This window comes from Anabas testudineus, chromosome 10 (assembly GCF_900324465.2).
Source record: "Anabas testudineus chromosome 10, fAnaTes1.2, whole genome shotgun sequence".
NCBI classification, from domain to species: Eukaryota; Metazoa; Chordata; class Actinopteri; order Anabantiformes; family Anabantidae; genus Anabas; species Anabas testudineus.
The window spans coordinates 10,742,855-10,754,702 of record NC_046619.1 but is presented as its reverse complement, the minus strand read 5'-3'; the positions used below and the strand labels follow the sequence as shown (position 1 = coordinate 10,754,702).

The following is an 11,848-nucleotide window of genomic DNA, read 5'->3' as shown; positions in this document are numbered from 1 at the left end:
CGACGCACACACAGTTCCCTCCACCCTCCACCACTTGCTGTCTGAGAGACTTCATGTTTGCTGCGTGACTTCTGTGGCGAAGAGACTGTAAAGCAAGCACAAGACAGGAGAAGGGAAGAGGCAAACAGAAAGAGAAGAAGACACTCTTGTGTCAGCTTTGGATGCGGGAAACATCAAACTCAGGGAAGGATTTAGACCCCTCATCTGCAGGTGAATGCATTTAACATCAATTGGTAATCATTCATTATGCATGTTATTTAATTTATATTTTGAGGTGTAGCAACTTTTTAATTCCCCAAATGTAATCTTTAAATGCTTCCTCAAAGTTTTTCGTGTAAGTCTGTTTCCTGATTTTAATGTAAGAATCCTGAAGTATTACACATTGTGGTTCAGTATAGATTCATCTTTACTGGCAACGCTGCCTGACAGAGAAGATTTCATCAAGACGATGATGATAACATAACTTTCAGGGTGTTTTTTTCTCATTATTCTCTCCATCACCACAGCTCAAAAGAAGAAGGTTTTGTAGCATATGCAAATATCAACTTTCAAACTGTATGTTTGGAGTTAATCCATAATGCATTGCTACCTCGCTCTGCTGCTGGGGATCGTAGCTTCTGCCGCTTCAGGTATTGTCCCAACAAACATTGACTTTTAATTAAACAGCTACTGTGGTTCATGTTTTAAGTGTAGATGCCGTTGTGTGTGTTTCTTTTTTTCAAATCTACTGTAAACTTAAATGTGTAATCCACAACGTGAACTAAAATAATGGAGAAAAACATTATCATTTCCAGTGTGTTAAAACCTCTTAAAGGTTTAGTTCACATGAGAATAGATCAAAGTTTTAAAATCAATATATGCAACAATTAGCCAATTATATACAGAATACTATAAAAAGTTTTAGTCAACCGTGAGGCTTGTATAAATTTATTTTGCTTGTATTGTATATTTAATGAGGTCACAGTACGGAGGACAGACACGCTGTCAGCGTTGGGGGGATTTCTCTCTCTGGTGTGTGGGGGACTCGGGACACCAGATGCATGTTGTGTTATATTAAGCTGCAATATCATGTTTAGTGTTGCAGCACACACAGACATCTGTTTGGTTTAATTTTGACTCAATTAATCAGCTTGGATTACTGTATTAATTAAGATCATTTTAAGATTAGATGAATTGTTATTTAGACAGTTGAGGGGAGAGGCAACTGTTTACTCCAATATTCAAGATCTTCAAGACAAAAATGCTGATTGGTTTCCATCTACATTTCGTTTCTAGTCTTTCTACTTGATCTTGTGGGGAATGGTAAAATGCTGAACATGGAATCTCAGTTCTGCTTCAAGCTTTGAAACATGCTGTACAAACATCTAAATAGAAACTATTTGAACCCTTAGTTGTTGTGTAGTTTCAATTCTAGATGAGGGATTTACAGGAAAGGTGTTTCCACGGTCAAAGTTTCCAAAAAACATTTTTGTACCCCAAACATCCCCTAAATGCAACAAATTACTTTTCCAAGTATAGAATAATTTCCAAATTCACTAAAGACTATCAAAGAGACTTCAACTTCACTACAGACTATCAAAGAGACTTCAACTTCACTACAGACTATCAAAGAGACTTCAACTTCACTACAGACTATCAAAGAGAGCACTGTTCTTCAACACTAAAACTTAAAAACATATGAATTAATTCATACGTCTCAACAAATCTTGAATCTACATCTTTTCTTATCTTTGGCTGTTTGACAAAAGGCTGCAACTAAAAATACTAAAGCATCATATTTGAAACTTCCTGTCTTTACAGTTTTTATATCTCAGTGTTGAGTTAGCAACACTGTGAAAAGCAGAAGTGAGAGGGATTGAGGAATGTTGTTCAGGTCCCAGGCACCAGTCTGTTTTCTGAATTCAAAAGATTACTTCCAAAAGAAATCTGAATCTTGAAGATGAGATGAAGACAGACAGCCCATAGTTCTCAGTTAACTTATCTTATCTTATCTTTAGATTTTTATTTCTACGTGTTACCACTGCAAAAAGTATAGTACATAAATTTATGTGTGTACTAAATAATATATGTAACTGATTAGTGTTTTACTTCTTTCCCAGCTGAATGGAGGTGTCCAGTGATCAAGTTCAACTCTAAGGTTGTAGGTTCAGAGGTTGAAGTCAAACCTGGGTCCCCCCTGGATCTGAAGTGTGAGGGTGACGGCCCTGTCAACTGGCAAACCAGGCTACCCAAACACAGACGCTTCATTTCCAAGGGCACTGGAAATGTCCGCACCTTCAAGGTGGAGAATCCGTCGGCAGAATTCACTGGAACATACAAGTGTTTTTACACTGGGCCTAAGTACAGCAACCTGACCACCTCAGTGCACGTGTACGTAAAAGGTGAGCTCAGACAAACGAGAGTCCTGCTGTTCTGTGTCAAGAACAGTAGCACAAGCGTAATAATACTGACTTGCAAGTGCCTAAATGGATCACTATCAACGGTGGTTACATCCTTCTATGATGAGTTCTTCCAATCTCTGTTTCTTCTAGATCCAGATCGTGTGTTCTGGACCAGCAGCACATCCCTGCGGGTTGTAGAGAAAGAGGGTGAGAAGTACCTGCTGCCCTGCCTACTGACTGACCCGGCAGCCACAGACCTCGGCCTACGCATGGACAACGGCACCACTGTGCCGCCAGGGATGAACTTTACAGTTTATCGGCACCATGGTATCCTCATCCACAGCCTCCACCCCAGCTTCAACGCTGACTACGTCTGCACAGCCAGGGTCAAGGGGGTGGAAAAGACCTCCAGGGCCTTTTCCATCAACGTCATTCAGAGTGAGACCACTTGTCTGTTAGAAATGATGTTGACTTCTTTGATTTGGTATTTGCACTGAGTTTATTTTCCACTTGCTCTAGAGCTTCGCTTCCCTCCGTACGTCTTCCTGGAGACAGATGAATATGTGCGCATAGTTGGGGAGGAGCTCAAAATTCGCTGCACCACACACAACCCCAACTTCAACTACAATGTCACCTGGAAATACACCACCAAGTCGGTCAGTATGAGGCTTTTTAGTTTTCTTAAGTGTAGCTGCAACTGTGATTTTAACTTTTTATCTCTGTGCAGAAACCAGTCATCGAGGAGCTGGTTCGCTCCAGTGGAGAAAATCGCCTGGACATTCAGAGCATCCTGACCATCTCTGCTGTAGACCTGGCAGATACAGGGAACATTTCCTGCATCGGTATAAATGAAGCAGGGGTGAATAGTTCAACCACATACCTGCTGGTTGTGGGTAAGCCACAGAAATCTCCATGAATGATACTGAAGAGCCTGGAGCAGCTAATAAAGACTAGTAAATGCAAACTACAACTATGTCTCTTGTCTTGATTTCTCTGAATAGATAAGCCCTACATCAGACTGCTGCCCCAGCTGTCCCCAAAACTGGCCCACAAGGATCTCTCAGTTGAGGTGAACGAGGGAGAAGATCTGGAGCTCAGTGTGTTTATTGAAGCATACCCCCGCATAACAGAGCACAGATGGCACACGCCAACATCTCCGAACACGTCCACACAAGAGCACAAGCTAATCCAATACAACAACAGGTACAAGGCCAAGATCTGAGCTCATGTAGACCAAACAAAATTAATATCAACAACCCAAAGCTGCTCTCTTACGTGCTCATAACACAGTTTAATCAAGTATGTTGTAGAAAGGGAAGCTACTCTGGATCAGAGAAATGCTGTCGGTGCATTTTTGGTGAATTAGACAAGAAAAACTAAGGTCATAATATATCCTCCGGTCATGAAACTGCCGGTAGAAAGAAGAAGGATGTTCTGGTTTTAGCTTGTTGACGTACTCAGCGGTGATACATAGGAACAGTCTGAATTCAAAGAATGAGTCACTTATGGTTCTGTAGACATTCCTCTTTTCTCCCTTTAAAGCTTTTTGTTGGTTCTTCATTTTTTTAGGTACCATGCAAGTCTGCAGCTGAAGAGAATGAATGCACGGGAGCAGGGCCAGTACACCTTCTACGCCAGGAGTGATTTGGCGAATGCATCCATCACATTTCAAGTCCAAATGTATCGTAAGTGATGCATTAAACACAAATCAAAGCAGTAACTACAGCCAATAGATAAATAGATCCTGCAGCCCAACAACATCTAATAGTTATTTCTGGAAATATAGTCAAGCTAAATTTTTTTCTGTCTGACTGGCAGAGAGACCTGTTGCTGTTGTGAGATGGGAAAATGTAACCACACTCACTTGCACCTCGTTTGGCTATCCTGCTCCCAGAATCATCTGGTACCAGTGTTTTGGGATAAGGACTACGTAAGTATCACTGCACAGGGAACAGGAGAGACACTTTCACCCACACATGGATGTAATATTCCTTTGCCCTTTGTCTAATTGTTTTATATGTTGCAATGAGGCAGGTGCAATGAAAACATCTCAGGGCTGCAGATGGCGATCCCTCTACAGGCTCCCACAGTGGAGGTCCAGAGGGAGGAGTACGGGCCTGTGGAGGTGGAGAGTGTCCTCACTGTTGGGCCATCCAGTCGGAGGATGACAGTCGAGTGTGTTGCCTTCAACCTTGTTGGTGTCAGCAGTGACACTTTTGCCATGGAGGTTTCAGGTGACTTGTTTATCATCTGTTCTTTTAAAAGATGCTAACAAAGTCCCTGCACTTCTCAGTTGGTTGCTGTGCATGGATGGTGACTCCAACCAAATCTGGTTTGTAAAATGATGTTCTCATAGTCAGCTGATCTCTTTCCTTGTAGCTGAACATGTTATGAAACTTGTTTATTTTGTGTTTATGCATTTTTGAAACTTGTTAAATAATATGCCAAAGCAAACAATATACAAAATTTCCAACGTGACAAACAAAACAGTATGACACACCCACAGGCTACATTAGAATCATTTATTAATATCGATCTTTCTCCAACTTGGCAGAGGACCTCTTCATTTACATTCTGATGGGAGCAGCAGGAATTCTGACCATCCTCCTTATGCTACTGGTTTTTCTGTTTTACAAATATAAGCAGGTACGATATACTGAAGTGTAATTCTAATGTGTAATTACCCCAAAAATATAGAGGTGGTCCAGGTTAAATCTTGTTAAGATGCATTAATTAGTCTGTTGCTTTGACTTGTTCTCCCATTCTTTCTCCTGCTTTTGTTATCAGAAACCCAGGTATGAGATCCGTTGGAAGATAGTTGAGGCAAGAGATGGAAACAATTATACCTTCATTGACCCCACTCAGCTGCCTTACAACGAGAAGTGGGAGTTCCCGAGAGACAAGCTGAAGCTAGGTTTGCAGAGTGTTATTCTAAATTCATTCAAATGCTCTTCAGTGCTCTCATTTTAAATCATTTGCACTTGTACTCAAAATGCTTTTTCACATGTTCTGCTCTACTAGGAAAGATCCTGGGAGCAGGAGCTTTTGGAAAGGTGGTTGAGGCCACAGCCTATGGTCTAGGAAAGGAGGACAATGTGTTGCGTGTCGCTGTGAAAATGTTAAAAGGTGAAGTAATGTTCACGGCTCTGTTTTAAAGCAGAGATCTGCATATGTTTACATGAGGAAGTCGATTAGAAAATATCAAAATGTTCCAAGATAATGTAAAAATACTAGGTCTGACTAGTTCTGATGTAATCATTTCCATTAGTGACTTGAACAATAACGTTAAAAGCGAAAGAGTTTTTACATGCTTCAACAGAATGATGAAAATCTCTGTTATCCTTCTGCAGCCAGTGCCCATTCTGATGAGAGGGAGGCTTTAATGTCTGAACTGAAGATCCTGAGCCACCTGGGTCACCACAAGAATATTGTCAATCTACTGGGAGCCTGCACATATGGAGGTAAGGCAACATCCTCTCATTGTCCTGTGTAAGTTGTTGATGACAATCTCATATGTCATATGCTTAAGAACATGTTATTCGTCCAAAGGGTGACACTGTAACATGCGTATTTCCTCATCAGGACCAGTGTTTGTGATCACAGAGTATTGCAGCCTTGGTGACCTGCTGAACTTCCTCCGCCAAGCAGAGACTCTTATGAACTTTGTTGTAAACATTCCCGACATCATGGAGAACTCAAGTGACTACAAGAACATCTGCAATTACAAACAGTTCATTAGAAGGTACATCTCCAAACGTGCGTAGCGTGTGTAACATTCGGCCTCTGTATGTATTTCTGCTGAAACCCCGCTGTGTCTCTCCTCTTTATTTCCCTTCTCACAGTGACAGTGGGATCTCCAGTGAATCCTCGAGCAGTTACTTGGAGATGAGACCCATCCAGCAGCCAAATGTAGAATCATCTCGAGGTAAAAAAATCCTTCACCACAATCCCCCTGTTTAATGTACACACAATTGGTTGCGCACTTGTGCAGCACACTGGTATTGAAATGCACTCACCCTCTTTACTTCCTGACCCTGGGTGATTTAACATTATTACTGTGTGATTCATTCTTAGAGTCTGTGTCTGAGGAAACTGGTGACTGGCCGCTGGATATTGATGACTTGCTGAGATTTTCTTTTCAAGTGGCTCAGGGCCTTGACTTTTTGGCAGCCAAAAATGTGAGTGAACTTACCACTAAAGGGGACTCAATGTAAATACATCTGATTGTTTTCTATAGATCAGTGATTAATCAATGAAGGATGTTACATCATTACATTCTTGACAATAACTCAGTGTCATTCTTACGTATTTTACTCCATTTACTGGTGTAATTGTCTTTCATTGTGTGTGTTTGCAGTGTATTCACAGAGACGTTGCTGCGAGGAATGTCCTCTTGACTGACCGCAGAGAGGCAAAGATTTGTGACTTTGGTCTGGCACGTGACATCATGAATGACTCCAACTATGTGGTGAAGGGAAACGTAAGAGCCTGAGCAGAACAGAGACAAGTTTTACTTATGTGAGTTGAACTAAGTTTGAAAAATATTTTTTTCCTGTTAACCTTGTGGGTAAAGGCTCGCCTGCCAGTGAAGTGGATGGCCCCAGAGAGCATCTTTGACTGTGTCTACACTGTCCAGAGTGATGTCTGGTCCTACGGCATCCTCCTGTGGGAGATCTTCTCTTTAGGTCTGAACATAAGCATACAGCAGATTCCCTGTATTTCATTACTTTTCATTCATGATCGCCTTTATAAATTAAATTTACACTGTATTCTTCATTATTAGGCAAGAGCCCCTACCCGAGCATGGCTGTGGATTCCAGGTTCTACAAGATGGTGAAGCGCGGCTACCAGATGTCCCAACCAGTCTATGCCCCACCTGAGATGTAAGCTCAACACTTGAACAACATGAAGTCTGGTTCATACGGGGATGGATCACGGCTGCTTTTTGTCCCGCCAATGTTACTACTCTACTTAGTGTCACCTGATTATCAGTTGAGTTTTACTGGAGTATCAAGTGACTATCAGCTGGGTTTTCACAATTGAGTCAATAATGGTTTCATTTTTATCAGCTGGTAAAATGTTAGCGCTCAACTTATCAGACTGAGAGGAAAAGTAGAAGGGATGCTGTGGTTCTGTTTAGTAACTAGTAAGATCAGCTGCTCACACACAGTAACCAGTATCATTTAAAGTTACGAGCGTTAACATTAAAGACTGTTTTATAAAAATAGCTGATCCTAAGTTGACTTTAACCACCAGACAGTTCAAATGTTCTCTCAAATGTTCATCACGACTGAACAAAGATCCCTTTTTTCTTTGCCCATCTTCCACCCTATCTAACATCTTAAATAACTGACACATGAGGTAACCTCATGAAGTGCTTCCATTATTCCAGATTTTACTTCACTCGCTTTGGGTGATCTCTCAACCCCAACCTCAACTTAACAAACCCAAACTGTAAACTTAAAAAGCTGCCGAAATGAGAAAATAAAAAGAGCTTTTTCACAGTGTCTCAGAGAGCCCTAACATCAGTGTGTGCTGATTTGCCGTGGCTGTCACACCACTTGGAATAGCTGCACTGTGGAAATGGAGGGGACTGAATCTGAGTCAAGGCCTAATCATTTGTTGTTCTGCTGTGAGTCAGGCCTCAGTTCTGCCTGTTAGCCACATGATCTCAAAGCTAGGAAGCCATGTAACTGGTATTTCACGGTAACAAAATGAGACTTGAAAGGAGGAGTTCTTATGAACGGGTCTCTCTTATCAAACTGCGTCACCGCCTCCATAAGCATGTCCTTATATCTCTTGTTTGACTTAAAACAGTTTTTTGATTTTACCATTTCCCTCTGAAAACCAAGTGTATAAACGTATTAATATTATTATAGTTGTTTTTGTTGTTGTTATATTATTCTATTGTTGTTGCCTGCTGAATTTCTCTTATAGGAATCTATGTTCTAAGTATGATTCACTTCTGTTTCAGCTACACAATCATGAAGATGTGCTGGAATCTGGAGCCCACAGAGCGTCCAACGTTCAGCAAGATCAGTCAAATGATATTAAGGCTACTTGGGGTCCAACATGAGCAAGAGCAGGTGGGCTTCTCAAAACGTCATAGCGTAGCAAAGCATGTGTGAAAGCAAAGCAACATGATGTCCTCAGGTCACCCTGCACCCCTTCAACAACAGAATAAGCTGTGCTATTAAGCCAATTACATTAATTGGGTTTTTTTGTGATACAATCTTACTTGGGTGTTGCTCCCAGAGGACATATTCACAACTTAAAAAAAAAAAAAGTATCAGAGAAACATCTTCTGTCAGACATGAAACAATAATAATGTTTTAAATAGGCCAGATGTTTGAACCTCTTTTACTAATCACACCATAACTCCACCGTCTTAATGATGTCGCTCTACAGCTAATGTACCAGAATGTGCAGCAGCAGATCACAGCGGGCGAAATATGTGATGAGCCCAAGTGCTGCGACGGCCCCTGTGACCAGTCTTGTGACCAAGAGGAAGAGGAGCAGCCTCTGATGAAGACCAACAATTACCAGTTTTGTTGAAATCTCTAGCCACCAATCAATCATAAATCAGTCACCCATCACCCATCACCAAGTGTCAGGAGAGTGGGATCAGCTGTAGTTCACAGCCCAAGTACCAATAGCTTGTTCTTACCACTGGACAGTTGCAGAGTCGCCTTCACAGCTATTTTTTGCCTGTCGTGCCTGTTCGCCAGACAGACAGGCAGCTGCAGCGAACATGTGACTTGCTTGTTTGCAGACCATGACTAGAAATTGGCACATCCAGCAACGACAGACATGAAAGGAGGAAACATGTCAACAAACCACATGTGCATCCAAAGTTGTGCCTTATGCTTAACATAAATCCCCAACGGATTGTTTGTCTCTCCCTCTGTTATGTCTTTGAGGTGTGTTACTGTTTATCCAAAGGAAAATTCTATTCTGTTGAGATTGTTCTTAATTGTATACAGTGTTTATTATTAGTTTCTAGAGCAAATGACTTGTTTTTGAGGAGATCTCAATCACTTTTGTCAGCAGGTTCACTTCCTTTTCATCGATTTAGTGCATGTAAAGTTCCTCAAGGGAAGCAACCCGAACGCTGCTTCTAAAACTATGAGCGCTGCTCATCGTCGGTGGTGTAGCCAAGCCAGGTTTAATTATCTGATCAGTGCAAGTGTTTCCCTGGTTTAAACAGGCTAAATGCAGCTATGGAGACAGCAGAGTGACCTGGTTGTCTTTCGTCACTGGGTCGTGTTTCGTGCGCCACACTTACAGTAGCTGTTATTTGGTGGCAACATGTGATTGTTCCACTTCAGTCCAATAATTAATTAACCAGCGTTCAGTGTGATTTAGGAGCAGCAATTGCAGCTGAACTGAGCAGGGAAATCTGTGGATGTGTAATGGATCAGATAAATAATGTTTCACGTCTGACAATGTGAAAGGACTTTTTGTGTGTGTGTGTGCGTGTGAGTCGCCCAATTTAATCTTCTCGTTTCCTGTGGCGTTAGACGACTGTTTGGATGTAAGTTTCATAAATGTCTATATGTAGCAGTCAGCCTACGTGCCAACTTCACGACGATTTCAGAAAAACACATAAGCTACGTGAGAGATACAGACTGCAAATTTGTGTAACTTCAGGCAATAGTGCTTGCTTGTGAATGGAACAGCTGTAAGATGTCTGATACTGTATATATCTAATGATGTAAATCAAAAATTATCTATTTTTTGCTGAAAAACTATAGAGCAGATAGTAGTATGTCAGTATATCATAAGCTGTATGTGTTGTGTTTTTGTGCCTGTGTGACAATCAATGCAAAAGCTACAAATTAAAATAAAGCTTTAACATTGAAAATGTATATGCTACAGGGATGTAATGTATTGTGTATGTTAGATATTTATACCATACATTCTGTATTACACAAATGTGCAGATAGTCACTGTGTCGCCTTTGTTCTTCTCTCCTCACTTCCCATTTTGTATTGGATAACGTCCAATTTGCATTTCCTCTGGAACATTTCCCATAGTCTCGCTAGACATTGCACAACTCTGAAATCTTTGTAGGGAAGTGTTCATTCCATTACTGAGGTTACAGAAGATCTTTTTTTTTTCTCCCTTGTGTAACTAAAGTTAGTTATTTTTTATACACTGCCCGTCCCCTCAAAAAGTCACCACCTGGAACTAACTAAACAAATAGGTATGAGCCTCCCATTGGTTAATTACTGCATGGATGATTATTTTTCAGCTGGCAACAAGTTCTTTAACAGTAACTGATGCAGTGAGTAGCCTCTAAATTCTTAAACAACCATGACAGAAGACACATCCTGTGGTCGTGGAAAAGATGTTAATCTGTTTCAGAAGGGTCAAATTATTGGCATGAACCAAGATAAGAAAACATCCAAAGAGATTGATGAAACTACTAAAACTGGGTTAAGAACTGTCCAGTGGAAGAAGGTCATGTGGTCTGATGAGTTCAGATTTACCCTGTTCCAGAGTGATGACATATCTGGGTAAGAACAGAGGCAGGTGAAGTGATGCACCCATCATGCCTAGTGTCTACCGTACAAGCCTGTGGGGGCAGTGCTATGATCTGGAGTTGCTGCAGTTGGTCAGGTCTAAGTTCAGCAACGTTATGTGTCCAAAGAATGAGGTCAGCTGACTACCTGAATATACTGAAAGACCAGGTTATTCCATTGATGGATCTTTTTCTTACCTGATGTCACGGGTATATTCCAAGATGACAATGCCAGGATTCATTGGGCTCAAATTGTGAAAGAGGTTCAGGGAGCATGAGACATCATTTTCACACATGTATTGGCCACCACAGAGTACAGACCTTAACCCCATTGAGAATCTTTGGGATGTGCTGGAGAAGACTTTGCGCAGCAGTCTGACTCTCCCATCATCAATACAAGATCTTGGCGAAAAATTGTAACTCTAGAAGAGAATAGATGTTGTGACACTGAAGAAGCTTATTGAAACGATGCCACAGTGAATGCTGTTATCAAAGCTAAAGGTGGTCCAACTAAATATTAGAGTGACTTTTATTTTGGAAGGGCAGTGTATATTGAGAATAGAAGTCTTATCTCCCATTTAGAAGCCAAGATATTTCCATGATGTAATCTGTCTTATCAATTGTCTTCCTACATTATTAATTTCTTTTTTGGCATTTCTCATTTAAATACTAATTAGCAATAGCACAGAAAAGTAAGTTGACAAGTAAGTTTATAAAACAATGAAATGAACTTATTTGTACTGTTATACCAAAAGTTTTTAAAGTAAAATAGCTGTGTTTTATAGTCATGTTTGTCATAAAAAGCTGTGAAAGTTTATTTAAGCAGATGTACATTTTAGCAGCCCTTCTTTAGTTTTTTTACTTATATGTTCTTATATAAAGACTATATCAGCAAGTCAAGACTGCTCACTGTCTTTTACTCTTGTGGATGGTCTAGGTGGTG

General features: G+C 40.8%; 1 protein-coding gene across 1 annotated transcript; it reads left to right on the top strand.

Moving 5' to 3' along the window:
- Positions 1-6: 6 nt before the first annotated feature.
- On the top strand, positions 7-10,249 carry csf1ra (colony stimulating factor 1 receptor, a). The gene is made up of 22 exons (XM_026357794.1): positions 7-210; positions 507-629; positions 2,100-2,381; positions 2,532-2,819; positions 2,901-3,037; positions 3,109-3,274; positions 3,383-3,584; positions 3,951-4,066; positions 4,200-4,311; positions 4,416-4,615; positions 4,936-5,027; positions 5,169-5,295; positions 5,403-5,507; positions 5,732-5,842; positions 5,964-6,123; positions 6,224-6,306; positions 6,456-6,559; positions 6,739-6,861; positions 6,955-7,066; positions 7,165-7,264; positions 8,356-8,467; positions 8,790-10,249. Exons 2-22 carry the CDS (start codon positions 578-580, stop codon positions 8,934-8,936), a joined length of 2,931 nt encoding a protein of 976 aa, XP_026213579.1. The 5' UTR covers positions 7-210; positions 507-577; the 3' UTR covers positions 8,937-10,249.
- Positions 10,250-11,848: the final 1,599 nt, after the last annotated feature.